At 36.3% G+C, this 19,386-nt stretch overlaps 1 protein-coding gene across 1 annotated transcript in view; it reads right to left on the bottom strand.

Annotated features, from left to right (window-relative positions):
- LOC148948135 (queuosine 5'-phosphate N-glycosylase/hydrolase) overlaps positions 1–19,386 on the bottom strand; it is a 95,228-nt gene that overhangs the window by 35,171 nt on the left and 40,671 nt on the right. Inside the window, exon 4 of the mRNA XM_089095701.1 lies at positions 8,138–8,252. Coding sequence (XP_088951827.1) covers positions 8,138–8,252 — 115 coding nt within the window. The remainder of the gene's footprint in view (positions 1–8,137; positions 8,253–19,386) is intronic.

Consider the following 19,386-nt stretch of genomic DNA (forward strand, 5'->3'; position numbering starts at 1 on the left):
TCATTAACTTTGAAATCCGGAATAGAACGGGACAGCCTGTTATTAATGCTGTTCTGAGGAAGAAGAGGTGGTCATATTTGGGCCATGTACTCCCCATGAAAGAAGGTCACCTTCCTCGGACAGCGTACGACTGGGAACCTAGCGGCAGAAGAAGACGAGGCCGTCCAAAGAACACTTTGCGGCGAACTTTTGATCGAGATCTGAGGACGGCTGAGACCTCGTTAATACCTGAATGGGAAGATGTCACCGCTGCATCATTGCTTCGGGACGAGTGGAGAGGTTTCGTTGACGCCCTATGTGCCACTAATGGCTCAGGAGGAACTAAGTTCTAAGTTAAGTAAGAGTCAGTACCAGAGAATCGGACACGTATCAAACGTATTACCTCAACAGCATTTGGAGGTTTTTATGATTTCTTACGTTCCCCAAATAATTTGTCCTCTCCAAGATTAGGGAGTAACTTATCTGAGGGAGCAAGTCATTCGATCCACAGTGTGTACGTAGGCCTGTGCATTCAAAAGTGAATTTAAAAAAAGGCTTTCTTTCGCTTTATCTTAAAACATCCATCTCAATTCGGTAAAAAAAAAATATCTTTTCTATACGAACATAAATTTTCCAAAGTTCATCGATTTTTAGGGAGTTCTTTAGATAGGTCGTTTTAAAATAGATATTAAATCAGGTTATAAGTTATAACCAAGCTAATATCATACTCAGTGTTAAAGTGTTACGCTTGTCTTAAGTAGTGGTATGCTTGTCTGACATAGTGTTACGCTTGTCTTACGTAGTGTTATGCTAGTCTTGCGTTGTGTTACGCTTGCCTTACACATTATTACTTAGTGTTAAGCTTGTCTCGCTGTCAATCCATCTTAAAAAAAGAATTACAATTCCTTGAGCTAATTTGCAGAAGTTCATAGTTAAAATGATTTGGAATAATATAAACAAAAGTGTCCAAACCGCGATTCAAATATTGGAAGCTGCCGTAATGACAGTGGCCAAGTATGGTTCAGGATCGCGGGCCCTTTGAAAGGCTAAGGAAGATTTGTTTAATGTTTTCCGGAGTAATTCTGTTTTAGGTAATAGTTTTACTAGTTTTACGACTAAAAATTAGTAAAACTAGTTTTACTAATTTTAGATAGTTTTCGGTACTAGTTTGACAAAATGTGAGCTGTGCGATAAATGCAAACCAATCCCATTTTCTAGGGCTATAACAAACAAAATACTAAGATGTCTAGAATAGGTTTCATTTATGATGTAAGTAGGTAAATATGATTACACTAGATCCTCAAGGTTCAAACCAGCGCTGTTGATCTCCGTTTCGCGGACCTACAGTCAGGAAGTGCAATGGTTGGTTGGAGGCCAGCTATCTCATGCTTTCACACACCCTTCCTGCTTACTTTCCCCAGATTTATAAAAGTAACCATTTAGAGCTGGGTCGACTCTAGCTGAGCATACAGTCACGCCAATGACCCCCGTCCCAAACCAAATAACCGGTCACGCCAGGAATCGAACCCGTGCCCCTTGGACAAAGAATTCCCAACCCAGCGCACCAACAACTTAGCCAGGATGGTTGACGGCTGAACTTTCACATATGATGGACAACAGAACGTCGAGATTTGTGCTTTTTGGCCATCCATCTGGGTCCAATAGTCTTCAGTATGCTCTTGACCGAGTAAGACCTCGTTCGTGGGTGTCGTGGCTATATCAGATGCCAGTGGCGATTTGTGAATTTTTGCTACTGCAAGTGAATCAGTTTTGACTGGTTGTGCCTAACGGTAAAGTCATTGCTGTTTTGCCGATGTTCCTGTAATTTGGATAGCTGTTTCTGTAGCTGTGAGGGGTGTTAGCCGTGCCCTATTAACGGTGGCTGAGCGAATTGCACGTTCGGATTGGCGTGGATAAAAAATTCAATCCTTTCTGAGGTAAGCCAAGCCCAATTTTGGTTTTCTTTTTTCTTTTTGCGTGGTAGAAATGGGACGAAAAAGGAGGCGTGATAATCCCACAAATGACATGCCAAGTTTCCTAAACTTGTCGGCTAGTTCAACTTCGTCTCAAAATGTGACATTATCGAGTCTTGGTGAAAAAATTAACACGTTAATAAGTCTTGTCAAGGGCAATGGTGATAAACTGGACTCACTTGAAAATAAAATTAAGTCGCTTGGTGATCGTGTTACGCAACTAGAGGTTTCAAATTCAGACTTTCAGAAAAGAAACGTGGAAAGCGACCAGCGTATATCATCGATCGAAAATCAGAAGGATTTGCTTAATGAACAGTACAAAATAATGACAGATGAAATTAGTAACCAAAGGTCCGCTATTAACCAGACAGTATGCCGGCTTGCAAAGATGGAGTTTGAAAAACTTCAGAGCAACATTATTGTGTGGAATGTACCAACTGATAATCAACAAAATGCTACGGAAATTTGCACGAGTATCATTACAGAAGGACTTGAGCTATCCCCGGTACCACGCCTCAAAGTGCTTCAGGTTAATAAACTAAAAAAGTTTATTAAAGTTGAGGTTGCTGATAAAGATGAGAAAATGAGAATTCTGAAGTGCGCTAAAAAGCTAAGGGGCAAGACAATTGCTGGGTTTCACGATATTTACATTAGTGATGACGCTCCTCCTGAAATCAGAAAGATGAGAAATGACCTCCTGCGTAAGAAAATTAAACTCCGTGAAATCGGTATTGAAGCCTGGGTATCGAAAAGCTTTCCACCAATGCTGAATTTTAACCGACTTAATGGTTCACTGGCGAAATACTCACATGAAGATTCTATTCCTGAATTAGATCAGTTTGCCCGCAGTAAATTGCGCAATAATGATAGTTCAGAGCGTATGCGAGGAGAAAGAAGTGGCGGACGGTTTGACGCACCTGGTGAAGTGATGGCTGATTAGTGATAACTATTGATTGTTATTGCTCTTAATTGAATTTATTTTCTCTTTTTTTTTAGTCTATTTTCTTCTCATTTTATTTTTTCCGTATTTTTTTTCTTTATTTGCATTATTAATTATATTATTATTTATGATTTTTTTTTTCTTTCTACAGTTAAATATTATTTTCGTTATTGTCCTAATAACGAAAGTGAATTGCGCAGTAAATTGTTGCAATAAAGATAGTCCAGAGCGTATGCGAGGAGAAAGAAGTGGCGGACGGTTTGACGCACCTGGTGATGTGATGGCTGATTAGTGATAGCTATTGACTGTTATTGCTCTTAATTGAATTTATTTTCTCTTCTTTTAGTCTATTTTATTTTCTTTTTACTTTATTTTTTCCGTATTTTTTTTTTCTTTATTTGCATTATTAATTTATATTATTATTTATGATTTTTTTTCCAGTTAAATATTATTTTCGTTATTTTCCTATAAAGATTTTTTTTTTCTTTTGTATTTTTGTTGGTTTTTTTTTTTTTTTTTTTTTTAAATTTTACTTTTTTTTTTTTTTTTTTTTGGTGTGTTATGAAATGTGTGTTAATAAATTTGATGATTTTAAATAGCTAAGATACCCACTAGTATTAGGGAATGTAATGGGCGAAACTGCGAATGCAGAAACCCAATACGTGTTTTTGTTTTTGTTTCTTTGTTGTATGTGTTTTGGTGAAAATTACCAATGCCCGTTAACTGTGACCGGAATTTGGTTCGATAATATAGTTCTATTTTGGAAAAGAATATTGACATTATTTATGAATGACCAGATGGTTGGGAGTAAATTGGAATTTGTTTTTTTTTTATGTGTTGTTTTTTGTAACCGAATGCCGTGGACATTTTATATGCTTTATTGGTTCCCTCTTTCGCACGCAAGGTTTCTTGTAAGAATTGGTTAGAATGAATGAATCACCTCCAGGTACACCTGATTTTAAGGAGTTGGAAAGTAAAAAAGTAAGTTTTGAAAGATATAATGAAATTTTGAGTGAGAACGTTGATCCTGGTGGATGCTGTCGGCTGGCATGTGAGGATTCAAGGTATGTGTTTTTGAGTGATGTCCCTTCGGAGAGCCGGGGGATGAGAAGCAGATCAGTATTTTCCATATAAATTGCCAAGGGTTGAATTCCAGCTTTGATTTTATTAATGATATATCTAGTCTCTCTGTATTTCAGGTAATAGGCCTTACGGAAACCTGGCTTAACAAGCATAATTCTGAATTGCTGCGGATTCCTGGATACTCTTTATTCACCAAAAATCGGGAGCTTCGTCAACATGGGGGATTGGCAGCGTATGTTCGCTCGGATATTAAGGTAACGGTAAAAAGTGATATGTCGGTTTATAAAGAAATGGTATTTGAGTCGTTTGTGTTACAGTTGAATAGTTATAAAATCCAATTTTTTTTTAGTTTTTCTTACCGCCAAACTTAGAGTTAGGTTGTTGATTGTTTTAACAACGTTATCCGCATCGAGAGAAGATTACATTGTAGACCACTTGTTTTTTTATTTACGATTTAAAATTGTAGATAAATGATACTTGTCAAAATACTAATCTTCTATTAGATATGATGATTTCTTATGACCTGATTCCGTCAATTAATGTAAGTACTCGAGTAACTGCGTCAACTGCGAAGTGCCTTGATAACATTTTTACAAATGTACCGTTTTCTAATCCGTGTGTCCTGGTTAGTGATACCTCGGACCACTTTGGTGTTTTTGGCTCATATTCAACATCGACGCAGACTTCTCCTTCGGTAAATGGCAGGTTTAATAAGATTACACAAGTACTGGATCCTAGTGCCCTCTGTGATTGTAAAAACAAAATAATGGATGTTAATTGGGATGAAGAGCTAGCTCTACCTGATCATGCTGATGCGAAGTTTGTGAAATTCTATAATAAACTGCATAATCTGCTGATTAGTTGCACTAAAGAGGTACGGAAAAGAGCTCGCAGAGAAATGCCTAAGAAGCCGTGGGTGACAAAAGGATTGCTCAGATCAATAAATCGAAGGGATTCGCTGTTTAAAAAGAAAATGTTACAACCTAGTGATGTTAATGAAAGGATATACAAAAACTACAGAAATGCATTAAATAGACTTTTGCGAAAAGCAAAGGAAGCTCATTATAAGAAAAAGTTTGGTGATGCAGCTGGAAACCCCAATAAAACATGGCGGATAATTAAACAGCTCATAAATCCTCCCCACACAGTCGCCCCGGATCAGATTATTGGTCGAGTAGGTGCAGAATTAAGTGACCCGTCTGATATAGCCCAAGAATTTGTTGACCACTTCGCTACAGTTGGACATAATGTGGCTGAGGGAGTACGAATAGTGGATGGCGACCGCCCTTTCCAACATTACCTTGGAAATAGCGAAACAGAATTTTCAGTTTACCTGAAACCGGTGACCGAGAGTGAAGTAAAAGAAATAATTTTCGACATGAAAAATAGTGCAGCTGGTAGTGACATTTTGTCTCTACGGATAATTAAATATCTGTGGCCAGCTATATCGCATGTATTAGTTAACCTAATAAATCTTTGTTTTAAACAGGGAGTATTTCCATCTTGTTTCAAGTTGGCACGAATTACACCGGTTCATAAGGGGGTGATCACAGTGAGGTAAGTAACTATCGCCCGATTTCCGTTTTACCGGTCATGTCAAGACTTGTGGAAAAGTGCTTTTCCCGGAGGTTGTACCATTATTTAGAGTGCCATTCAATACTAACATCCACCCAGTTTGGATTCAGAAATGGACGCACGACCGAACAAGCTGTGGCTTATCTCTGTGGTGTTGTGAACACTGCCCTGGACCTTGGTTTTAAAGTGTCTACCATCTTTTTGGACATTATAAAAGCTTTCGACACTGTAGACCATGGTATATTGCTTGAAAAATGTGAATTTTATGGGATTAGAGGGCCTGCTCTTGATTTCCTACGTAGTTTTTTGTCTAATAGGCAGCAGTATGTGCGAATAAATGGATCTACTTCTTCCGTTGTAGATATGAAATGTGGTGTGCCACAAGGGTCCGTTCTTGGCCCCTTGCTATTTTTGATATTTGTAAATGATCTTGTACTGTCCCTGAAGGATGCGAAAACTAAAATGAGCGACATGTTTCACAGTGACAGTGACGTTACAGTACCTCTATTTGCCGATGATACTTCATTGATTTGCATTGCAAAAACAGAACGCCTTTTAGTTGAATTAATGACACAGTGTTTAGATCAAGTGTCTAGCTGGCTAAGAGTTAATAAAATAAAAGTAAACCCATCAAAGAGCAGTTTTGTAATATTTTCGCGTACATCTAATTACTACCCATGGATCCAAGAAGTGAGTTACCTGGAAGGTAAAGTTAAGCGTGATCAGTGTGTTAGATATTTGGGTATTATGCTAGATGAAACACTATCTTTTAGGAAACATGTTGAAAAGGTGTCAGGAATCCTGTGCCGTAATCTGGGAATACTGCGTAAATTGAAACATGTATTACCCCCTTCTGTTCTTCGCACTTTGTATTTTTCTATTATACATCCACATATATTGTATTGCTCATCTATTTGGCTGAGTACGTTTCCATCAATTACTAATCGAGTTCGAGTGATCCAAAATAACGGAATCCGTGTGTTGACTGGTAAATCAAATCTTGTATCCGTTAGAGCTACCTATATTGATGTAAAAGTATTACCTGCTGCAGGCCTTAGAGATTTTTATAGCCTTCAATTTATGTTCAAATATAATAATGAATTATTACCGTCTTGCTTTTCAGGAATGCTAAAAGCTAGATCTTCGATTCATGATCATGAAACTCGCCAAAGGGAAAATTTACATGCCCCGCTCGTGGTGTCTGCCAGGTCGACATTCTCGCCTATTTATAGGGGATTAAAGTTTTGGAATGGGGTTAATAAAGATTTAAGAGAAATAGGGGATCTGAAGGAATTTAAAAATAAAATAAAAGGAATGTTATATGAGAAATATGATTTTTAATTTTTTTTTTTTTTTTTTTTTTAATATTTTGTTGTGTTTTATGTACCTGGAGGACAAGTATGGTGATTTTGTGATTGGTGGTAGGAACTGCGTGCGAAGGGGAATGATTTTTTCTTTTATTTTATTTTTTTTAGGCCTAGGTTGTATATTTCTGTTGTGAATATGAAATTTTGATATATGCCTACCCTTAGGACAACCTGACCCCAGGTTCTTGGGTCGGTAGTGAGTAATGTATTGTCCTTGTGTGTGTTAATAAATTACTATTACTATTAAAAAAAAAAAAAAATAAAGGAGCAGGTTGTCTCCGAATGGAGTGGAAACATGCCACAAGGAGAGATTTAAAGGAAACTTGATCTTCAAGGGAGGGGTTAAAGAGTTAGGCTTTGAACAGACTGGGGTGGAGGAAATGCTTGCCCAGCTGTGCTGATCTCAGGTGGCTTGGTGCTCCAGTGAGTTGTTACTAGTTGTGGTAGTAATAATGAGCAGAGTTTCTTAGTTCATTTGGTAAGTTTTCTTTTGCTTCCTCAAACTAAGGTCATGTTCTTAGCAAACTAGCTCAATAGAAAAGTGAACGCACTTCAGACCTTTAAAGGAGGAGGGATGGGCAATGAGTGCCTCGTGAGAAGCGGTTAAAGTGTATATTTAGGCAAAACCCTGAGGTTTTATAGACTTCACTGGCTTCCAATGGAAAAGTTCAGCTCTAAAAAACATTTTGCTCCTAACGTTATTTCTTCTTTGCTCAGATATGCCCTTACAGATAATAGTCTTTAGTAAGCAGTCTTCAGAGTTGTGCCGTTAAAGATCTCACGCTTCTTTTCAAGGCTGTAATTGGAGCATAGGCCGGTGTATATAGACCCAACCGCTTCTTTGACTAATTTTAACCGTTACTAATGATGTCTTGTATAAGCTAATTATAATGGTGTAAGTATAATAGTGATAAGGTAACTGATAAGAATTGTTTTAGTGGTAAGGTAAGGTATATATTACAAAACTTGGTAGTAAGGTACTGAGGTACTGATAAGACTTATGGAATTTTTTTCACTGAACACCACTAGGTACAGTACTTATAATACTCCAGTGAAAAGTTTGGACTAGCAGTTACTAGTTTGTCCTTTTATCATTTATCTCTCTTTTTGTTTTGATTTTTGTAATAGGTCATTAAATTTTTTTTTGACTTGGGGAAATTCTTTTAAGTAAATGATAAATAGATATAATATTGGCGTAAGGCAAAAATGTACAAATATACCTGTAATCTGCAAACATTGTGACCTCATCAATATCTTTGAAATGGCCAAGTCCTTTTCCATGAAATAGGCCCCAAATATCAGCAGATAGTATTTGAACTCTCTTCCATATGCAAACTAGTAAAACACAAATAAAAAGTGTGAAACAGATAAAAAATGTGTCACAGGGGAGTGGTTATGCTACTACTGTAGTGACTAAAAACTCATGGCAACACTAACTGTAAGTCAAATGAATCCTAAACAGCAGCACATGTTCTTCTTTAGCCCCATCTACCCCCATCATGTTAAAAGATGTGCTCTTTACTCCCTCTCATGAAGACACCTATTTTTATTTCAATCCTTTTCGTGTCGTGTTCCATCTAGATTTGAAAACTTCCTACTTCTCCTTTGGCATCACATAAAGACAGTTTTTTGGCAAAAAGACAGTTTTTTGTGAGCCTACGATCCTTCATCCCTAAATTATTATTATTATTATTTTATTACCCATTATTAAAAATAAAAAATGTTGTAAATGGAGTACAAGAAACGAAAAAAAAAGTAGCATCAAATAACAACAAAATATCCGAAGAAAACTCAACTACAGAAAAACAAGATTAAGATCATTCCTACGACAAACAAAAAAAAGACAAATTTAAGTTATTGCGACACATAATGAAGAGAGGCTTGGTTCAAACGCCTTTGCAAATCGAGCACGGCGATTCAGTACAGTTATAAACGGGTCGGCTATACCATACTTCAGAGATATTAATGTATAGCTAGCCTTTCTTTCATCACAAGTGAGATTATAATACTTGTTTGTTTATTGCTACACTAGACATCTACACAACTATTTTTCAATCTTGAATATGACAGTTTATTGAAATTTTTATATTTTATAATTATATATTATATATTTATATATTTTATATATTTCTTTTATTTCTATTATTTTATAGTTTTGTCTTTTTATTCATTTTTTACTATATATTTTTTTTTTTTTTCTTGGACCTAAACCAAACCAACATAAACGGAAATATTGAATTTTTTTTTTTTAAGAAGTGACAAAATGTAATTTTAGGATACAATTAATTGAGTAGATGCGAGCGAGGACACTAATCGGGTGTGGAACTGTCCTCCTAGATTTCATTGGCCCACTCCCACGACTAGGATTGGAAAAAATACCAATTTTTGTATCTTTAATTTTTATAAAACTTTTTTTTTGTTTCATTGTTCTATATAAGGTCATGGATTGTTCGTTATATGACCAAGTAATTGCCTAAACTATCATCAGAAATCCCCCTGGAAAACATCAAAGGCTATGAGCCTGAGAAAATTTACCCGATTTTCAAAAAAGGGATAAAACACCCCCATTTTTGGGAGTAATCTTGATAAAAATTACACCATCAGATTCAGCTCCCATCTATCATCAGAAAATTTGCCTGATTTTCAAAAAAGGGAGAAAACACCCCCATTTTTGGGAGTAGCCATGACAAAAATTGCATCATAAAATTCAGTTCCAATCTATCATCAGAAAATCTGCCTGGTTTTCAAAAAAAGGGGAAGAACACCCCCATTCTTGGGAGTAGCCTTGATAAAAATTAAACCATAAAATTCAGCTCCCATCTACCATCAGAAAATTTACCTGGTTTTAAAAAAAAGGGGGGAACCGCCCCCATTCTTAAGAGTAATCATGATAAAAATTGCACCATCAGATTCAGCTCCCATCTACCAAAATGTGGAATTTTGCATTTTTTTTCGAGAAAGAAGATCACGGATTAATGTTTTTTTATTTGTATTTTCTCTATCATATCTGGCCGAGGATCCTAGAAAATTCGGAAACGGCTTTTTAAAACAAGAAGTTCTAATGTACTTTTCAAATTCGTTGGGAATATGTCACAGAAAAGTGGTGTTATGGCGTTTCCTGCCATTTTGTGGTATCAAATCACATTTTGACCCAAAGAGGGAAAAGTTGCTATCGGTTAAAAATTTTGAGATTGTCAATCGATTTAGAATTATGAAAGAACTATATTTCAGAGGCAGTAATGCCACACGGTAAGACATTAGCTCCAAAGGTTAACTTGCCCACATAAAAGAAACGGTTAATATAGGCACGTACTTTAAAGCTTCATCAAACAGTTCGTGGTAACGAACTGTAAGTAAGGAGCGACCCGGCTCAATGGTAACCGAAACTCTAAAAAACGGGATTTTGATACCAATAGATACATCAAAAGAATCAGATTTTAATTCTGATTTCAAATATATAAGTTTCATCAAGTTTAATCCTACCCATCAAAAGTCACGCGCCTGAGAAAATTTGGCTGATTTTCGAAAAAAGGGGGAAAGACGCCCTAAAAGTTATAGAACCTTAATGAAAATCACACCATCATAGTCAGCGTATCACAGAACTCTGCTGCAGTGGTTTCAAGCTCCTATCTACAAAAATGTGGAATTTTCCATTTTTTGCCAGAAGAAAGATCACGGATGCGTGTTTATTTGTTTGTTTGTTTGTTTGTTTGTTTTTTTTTTTTTTTCCCCAGGGGTGATCTTATCGACCCAGGGGTTCTAGAATATAATGGGTGGGCTCATTGGAACGAAAATTAAAAGTTATATTTCCCGTTTTATCTGACAAAGAAATATGGAGGGCAACTAGGCCCCCTCCCACGCTAATTTTTTTTCCCACAGTCACCCAATCAAAATATTGAGATAGCCATTTTGTTCAGCATGGTCGAAAATATGATAAAAATGTGTTTTAGGATGACTTGATCTTCCAAAGTCCCCAGGGGGAGGGCTGAAAGTTATGAACTTTACTCAATGTTAACATATAGTATTGGTTATTGGGAAGTATACAGACTTTTTCAGAGGAGATTTTTTCTGGTAGGTGGGGAAGGAGAGGGCCGGGGGCTATATGGAAGGATCTGTCCAGGACGGAAGTTGTCATGGGGGAAGGGACATTGCTAGGAAGGGGGCGCCGGATTTCCCAGCATTATTAAAGAAAAAGATCAGGAATTAAATAAAAAAAACAAGTTTTTCAACTGATCAACTGATTGTGATTAAGAGGTTATTTTTAAAGAACTGGAAAAAAAATTCGAACTATAGTTTAAAGAGCAGAGTATTGACTAGGGGGCGAACCCCCTAATATACGTTTTAAAAATTTATGAATATAGAAGTTCGTTACGTAAGTTAATTCTAGGTTACGTATATTTATTACTAATAAAAACGTTCGTAAATAAAATTAAACAAGTTTCGAGAAAGCCATTTAACCAAATATAATATGCAAATTTTGTTTTAATTATTCATGTACGGTGAGCCAAAATCAAAACCTGCATTAATTCAAAAACGTTCAAAAATTAAATAAAAAAAACAAGTTTTTTAAACTGAAAGTAAGGAACGACGTTAAAACTTAAAACGAACAGAAATTATTCCGTATATGAAGGGGCTGTCCCTCCTCAACGCCTCGCTCTTTACGCTGAAGTTTGACTTTCTCACAACTCTATTTTTTTAAACAATAAAAAAACATTAGCGTAAAGAGCGAGGCGTTGAGGAGGGGACAGCCCCCTTCATATACGGAATAATTTCTGTTCGTTTTAAGTTTTAACGTCGTTCCTTACTTTCAGTTTAAAAAACTTGTTTTTTTTATTTAATTTATCCAAAAGGATTTACTTGATGTTTGATAAAGCTTTATAATTAGGAAAAAAATAATTAATATATAATAACTAATTAAAATATAATTAAATTAATATAATAATTAATTATATAATAAATAATAATTAAATTAATATATAATTTTGTAACAGCAATTATGAAGGAGAGTCGGTTGGCCATTGCATAATGGGGAGGAATACCTAGTGTGTCAAAAAGGTTTTTTTACAACCAATTTTTCTAGCTTTCCGTGAGATTTTAGATTAATACAGAAGAGATTCTGTAGCGAGGGGGGGCATAAATTAATCTTTAATATTTTTAATTTCTTTCAAGCTTAGATATAGGTGCTGTTGTGGGGTGGTAACTCCCTTGTTATTACGGGAAAATGTTTTCTGCTAAAATATGAGGCTGAGGGGCATCTTAAACGTAGTTTGGAAATTCTCACGAGTAGGGAGGCAGGTGCAACCAGGAATTTCTGTTGTCGACGTTTAAGTAGAAATGCTCGTTTTTTTGTCTATATTTTATATATTAAACACTTACGTGACAACAGACTGTAAGTAAGGAACGATTCGTGCTTACAGTAACCAGAGCTTTAAGAAAAAATTCATAGCAACAACTATTTTTAAAGAATTGACTTTTTACCATAATTCCAAAAATATGAAATTCGTTAACTTTAAAGTTATCCAACAAATTTACGAGCCTAAGAAAGACAGATAGATAGATAGAGAGAGAGAGAGAGAGAGAGAGAGAGAGAGAGAGAGAGAGAGAGAGAGAGAGAGAGAGAGAGAGAGAGAGAGAGAGAGAGAGAGAGAGAGAGAGAGAGAAAGAGAGAGAGAGAAATTTAATCAAACAGTTCGTGGTAACGAACTGTAAGTAAGGAGCGACCCAGCTCAATGGTAACCGAAAGTCTAGAAAAAGGCTTTTTGATACCAATAGATGTATCAAAAGAATCAGATTTCAATGCTGATTTCAAATATATAACTTTCATCAAGTTTAGTGCTACCCATCAAAAGTTACGCCCCTGAGAAAATTTGGCTGATTTTCGAAAAAAGGGGGAAAGACCCCCTAAAAATTATAGAACCTTAATGAAAATCACACCATCATATTCAGCGTATCAAAGAACTTTACTGTAGAGGTTTCAAGCTCCTATCTACAAAAATGTGGGATTTTGCATTTTTTGCCGGAAGAAAGATCACGGATGCGTGTTTATTTTTTTATTTTTCCCCAGGGGTGATTGTACCGACCCAGGGGTCCTAGAATATCGAGGCAGGACTCATTGGAACGGAAATTAAAAGTTCTAGTGCCCTTTTTAAGTAACCAAAAAGAATGAAAGGCAACTAGGCCCCCTCCCACGCTCATTTTTTCCCAAAGTCACCTGATCAAAAATTTTGAGATAGCCATTTTGTTCAGCATGGTTGAAAATATGAGAACTATGTCCTTTAGGATGACTTAATCCCCCGAAGTCCCCGGGGAGAGGGCTGAAAGTTATGAACTTTACCCAATGTTAACATATAGTATTGCTTATTAGGAAATATACAGACGTTTTCAGGGGGGATTTTTTTCTGGTAGTAGGGGAGTGGGTGGGTCGGGGATTATGTAGGAGGATCTTTCCATGAAGGAAGTTTTCATGGGGGAAGGGACATTGCTATGAAGGGGATGCCGGATTTCCAAGCATTATTTAAAAAAAGATCAGAAATTAAATATAAAAAAAAAACAAGTTTTTCAACTGAAAGTAAGGAGCAACATCAAAACTTAAAACGAACAGAAAATATTACGTGTATGATTGGGTTAACCCCCACGTCAGTACCTCGCTCTTTAAGCCAAATATTTTTTAGTACTTTCATAACAGCTATTTATTCTAAGTAACGGCTTTTGTGATTAAGAGGGTCATTTTTAAAGAATTGGAACAAAATTCGAACTTTAGCTTAAAGAGCGAGGTATTGACTAGGGAGCGAGCCCCCTAATGTACATATTAAAAATGTTTGAATATATAAGTTCGTTACGTAAGTTAATTCGTAACTTACGTATATTTATTACTAATAAAAACGTTCGTAAATAAAATTAAACAAGTTTCGAGAAAGCCATTTAACCAAATAAAAGTAAAATTAATATTCAATTTTTTTTTTAATTATTCATATATGGTGAGCCCAAATCAAAACCTGTATTAATTCTAAAACATTAAAAAATTAAATTAAAAAAAACAAGTTTTTTTAATTGAAAGTAAGGAACGATAATAAAACTTAAAACAAACAGCAATTATTCCGTATATGAAGGGGACTGTCTCCTCCTCAACGCCTCGCTCTTTACGCTTAAGTTTGACTATATCATAACTCTTATTTTTTTTTGAACAATAAAAAACTTTAGCGTAAAGAGCGAGGCGTTGAGGAGGAGACAGCCCCTTTCATATACGGAATAACTTCTGATCGTTTTAAGTTTTAACGTCGTTCCTTACTTTCAGTTAAAAAAACTTGTTTTTTTTATTTGATTTTAATTAAAGACCGATATTCACAAAAAAATCATATCAAACAGACCTACCACGTGAAAATCTATACAGATTTGTATGTGGTAGGACTCAATATTTTACTCACTTACTACATATATATCGAAAAAAATAAAAGACAAAAAATGCAATTTTATAAACAAACAAAAAAATAAACCTTGTGGGAACCGCGAACCAATACTCACAGAAGACAGCCCCTCCTCACCCATCCTTACTCATCAGAAAACTCTTTAGCTTATTTTTAAAAGAGGTGACACTCTCAGCCATCCTAGTGCTTTCCGGAAGACTATTTCCAAACCGAAACACCCACATGCCTAAATACAAAACTAGACCTAGTAGTGTGCAGGGTTGCCAACTTGCACACTTTTCGTGTGAAATGCACTCTTTTTTTCATTGCACTCTTTCACACCACGGACCGGATTTACACTCTTTTTGCCCATTATTTGCTCTTTGCACTCTTTTTTGCACACTTTTATGAAATGATGATAGAAAAAGTATTAACCGAAATAAAAAAACAATCAAATTAAATTATTTAAGTGCAAAAGATAGAACAGCTAGCCGCTATGATCTCTGCTATATATGCCTGGCCCGTCCCCCTGGCGTCTTTCTCGTTTTTTGGTCATTTACCAAGAAGTAGAGCAAAGCATAGATAACCAGTGAAAACGTGGTAAATACAAATCAAGCTTTATAGATGGCACTACTGTTCTTCATGGAAATGGAAAAGGAGTATGAAACATGAAGTAATGCGATGTAGAAGCAAAAACCAAAATAAACCTACTAAGGTCTAATCTCAAACTGATAAAATTCTGCAAAAACTTTAGGCCTGTGAACCATTTTGAAGCGTGAGTGACCCATATCTACTTGTGATAGCCATTTTTTATAAAACCCACACTATTAAAATGATATAAAAGGGTAAATTAGGAAAATATGGGATAGCCTAAAATTGTAGTTTAGACTTTAGACACTTCTTGCTATCTGAGAAAGCAGTTGAGTTAGGTGAATGACTCTTTCAGAAATGAATCCAGGGCCGAAAAATATTCGAGCAAGTTGAAAATGACAATGAAAAATGGGCGAATATTGAGTAGTTCACATTTTTGACCTATGAATAAAGTGAACATACAACTCGATGCCTTTTCTTATGTTCTTTCCAAATAAAATAAACGTTTTTGGTTTAAATTCACTTCTCCCCACCCTAATATACCAATTCAAGGTATATATTTTCACATTGGGATGGGGGTGGGGGTAAAGTCAAAACTTACCTCTATAAACAAAATTGCATCCTGAATCCAAATTTAACATTCCTTTAAGTCAGAAATGAGCTTTACAAGCCCCCCCCCCTAATAATTAAACATTTACCGTAGGGGTTGGGAGTAAAGTGAATTCACGCCAAAACCGATTAGTATATTTGGAAAGAACATAAGAAAAGGCATCGAGTGGTATGTTTACTTTATTCATAGGCTAATAATATGAACTGCTCAATATTTACAAAAAAATGAGCAATATAGTACCCAAAAGATAGGTATACTAAAAAATAATAGGTTTGATAATATTTTTGAAGACTCAAAATTTCAGTTGGGGGAGGGGGCAAACTGTGGCCAGGTATTAAAATCATCCACATCGATTTTGCTTGCTGAATTTTAAGTACGACTGAGTTTAAAACATATTTGTCTTTGCCAAGCTTAGTTTATGGACAAAGCTTGGCAGAAGTACTAAGTGCTTATATTCTCAATATTTTTTTCTGGAGGGGGGGGGCTTTTTTTCTGGAGGGAGGGGCTAGAGGAGGGGGTTACTCTGGAGAATCTTTCCGTGAAGGATGTTTCTTTGGGATAAGGGATTTAGAACCCCCTCAATTAGAATAGATAGCTCTTTTGAAAGCACTAAAAAAAAACTGTAGCGTAAAGAGTGAGGTATTGACTTGGGGGAGAACCCCCTAACATACGTTATAATTTCTGTTCGTTTTAAGTTCTAGTGCTTCTTCTTACTTTCAGTTGAAAAAACATTTTTTTTTTTTTATTTAATTTCTGATCGTTTTTTAAATAATGCTTGGAAATCCGGCACCCCCTTCATAGAAATGTCCCTTATCCCAAAGAAACATCCTTCACGGAAAGATTCTCCAGAGTAACCCCTCCTCTAGCCCCCCCCCTCCAGAAAAAAATCCCCCCACCCCTCCAGAAGAAAATATTGAGAATATAAGCACTTAGTACTTTGGTACTAAGTGCTTATATTCTCAATTTAAAGCAAAGCTGATTGTAGAACAGGCTAATCGCCCCTTTTAACATTCCCGAGAGTTTATACAGTAAGCAAGTGATCTTGTACAAGAGACAAGGAGAACCAAGGTGCCTAGTATTTCTGTCCAAGCCTTTTTCCTTCTTTGCATACTTAGTTCAGTCTTGGTTTTTAGCACTATTGAAAAAACAGGAAGTTTTTTCAACTGAAAGTAAGGAGTAATATTAAAACTTAAAACGAACAGAAATTACCACGTATTTGAAGAGGGCTGCCCCCACCCCCACACCTCGCTCTTCACGCTAGTGCTATTAAGTGTTTTAGTACTTTTAAAAAAGCTTCTTATCGTTCTACTTAAACGACCCCTGTGTTTCAGGAGTCTTTTTTAAAAAATTGGGACAAAATTCAAACTTTAGCGTAAAGAGTGAGGTGTTGAGGAGCAGGAAACCCCCTTCATATACGTTGTAATATTGTTCGGTTGAAGTTTCAATTTTACTCCTTACTTTCAGTTGAGAAAATTTGTTGTTGTTTTTTATTTAATTTCTGATCGTTTTTTAAATGATAACAAGACTTAGCTTACTGTAAAATGTGTTATAAAGACATAATCGGATGTGTGACATACGCGAGGCGCCATCTTAGAACAAACTTCCACAAGAGCAGGAAGTCAGACATCAAACTTCCTCAGAACAGTCAGACATCAAAGCTGCAGTATGAAGACCTTCCCAAAAAATTACATGCTGAGTTTATAATTTAAGCCAGCTTGAAGCTTACTTCGTGGGTCTTCTTGGAAGACATTCCCATTACAAAAACCGACACTTTAATCCCAGTCCTGAAAAATGCTTTTAGAGACTCAGAACTTTGTAAAAGCTTCAATCAGGGCAGAACTAAAACTAGTGGAATAGTAAGACACGTTATTGCCCCTATAGAAAGAGATTTGCTTTCTTGTGAACTGAAGAAAGCTCATATCTCTTTAATAGTTGACAAATCTACCAATAAATCTTGGCAGAAGGTCTTGGTCCTTACAGCAAAGTACAAAGACTCGAAAGATATAGTCCGAGAAGACTTTCTGGGGATTTTGCCAGTAAGTGATGACAGTTCAGAAGGGCAAAAAAAGTCTAATATTTGGACATTTGGAAAGCCTAGGAATACCTTTACAAATTAGATGGTGAGTAGAGTAGAGTAGAAGAGAGTAGAACATTTTTATTTATAACACGTACATAAATAAATGTCACAAAACAGCGCACATGCCTTGTGGCATACTTTAGCGCTGAAAATATTGCCAACGAAAATACACAGCCATACGAAAATACACAGCCTTTAACAATGTCAGTGTTAACACTGTACATCAAAAAGGCCTTGGTGTGCTGTTAAAAGAATATGTGCCAGATTTCCTTGTGCTAGGCTGCACTAGCCGTTCCCTTGCTCTCTGTTCTACATATGCAGCGAAGAAGTTGCCAGATGGAATTGAAATTTTTATTCACGGCGTAGTTGCTTATGTGCCAAACAGCCCAAAAAGACAGGATGAATTAAAGGTCTACCAAAATTTCCGTCATGTGGAAAACCATAAGCTTTTGCAGACTTCAAGTACGAGATGGCTCACCCTTGAAGCTTCCGTTGAACAGATCCTTGAGCAGTGGAACCCACTCCTTTTATTCTTGACCAACCATGGAGAAGGTGAATCCGCTGGAGATAGAGGAGCCAAAGAAAAGGGTAATAAGATTCTTGCTTTTATGCGTGATTCCTTTGTGAAAGTTGCTTAGTATTTTCTTTCATTTGTCTTACAAAAGATCAATGCACTAAAAAAAGAGTTACAAGCTGAGGGAACATGGATTCACAGGCTTTTGGAATGTTCGCCACAGACGTATCTGATGCTCCTCAAGTACTTTGTCAAAAAGGAAGAAATAGGGCACGTACAAGATCCATTTAAAGTTCGGTTGAGCCCAGCTCATTTTCTTGCGCTTGATTGTATAAAGTTGGGACCAAATGCACTGTGCCTAGTGAGAAGCCTGCAAAACACTGGCCCATTGAGTGCTCAGCAGGTTCACTGCATCCAGATGAGCTGTCTGATTTTTTTTGGAATTGTGCTCACAAATGAACAAACGGATTGACTACAATGACCTAACGTTGGAAAATCTTGAATGCTTAATATGGAAGCGGAAACAAAACGGATTTATCATCCTTCAAAACAGCACATAAAATTGCATGTTTATTGCATTTTTATTTGCATTTTATCACGTTGTGCCTCAGCGTCACCCAGCAAATCCGGAAACCGTTGAAGAAGAGGCACATGAGTGTCCACATCTACAGATGATGCCTTATCTGGAGATGTGGACACTCTTGTGCCTCATCTTCAACGGTTTCCGAATTTGCTGGGTGACGCTGAGGCACAACGTAATAAAATGCAAATAAAAATGCAATAAATACGGAATTTTGTGTGCTGTTTTGAAAGATGATAAATCCGTTTTGTTTCCGCTTCCATTTTTTTTGTTGAGCTAGTGTTCGGTACTTAACTGGACTGCAGTGAAGTCAGCTATAGTTCACGACTAGTTACTTGGACCTCTTATATTCCTTTCAAAACGTTTGAATAAAATGGAGACACAACTTTAACTAAACATTGAATGCAGTCAACTATAGTTCAGTTAAAGATCTAAGCAATCAAAATAAACACCTGCAAATTTCAAGCAGAACATTACCTTTTAAGCTAAAAAAAGGAATAATAATCATTATCTAACTTATTATTTAGAGGTTGATTTCCCAACTTGATTTTAAATGCAATTGAAAACTTAAAGATAAAAAGTTCATCAATCGATGGACAACTGATAATTATGTGTAAATGGCCGAAGAATGGCCAGAACAGTGAAGGGGCTGCGTGCGCAGCGGTAGCCGCACGCGCGCAAATTTTTTTGCTTG

The sequence above is a fragment of the Artemia sp. Qi Xiang Cuo genome, chromosome 10 (assembly GCF_049724085.1).
Source record: "Artemia sp. Qi Xiang Cuo chromosome 10, ASM4972408v1, whole genome shotgun sequence".
In the NCBI taxonomy this organism is placed as follows: domain Eukaryota; kingdom Metazoa; phylum Arthropoda; class Branchiopoda; order Anostraca; family Artemiidae; genus Artemia; species Artemia sp. Qi Xiang Cuo.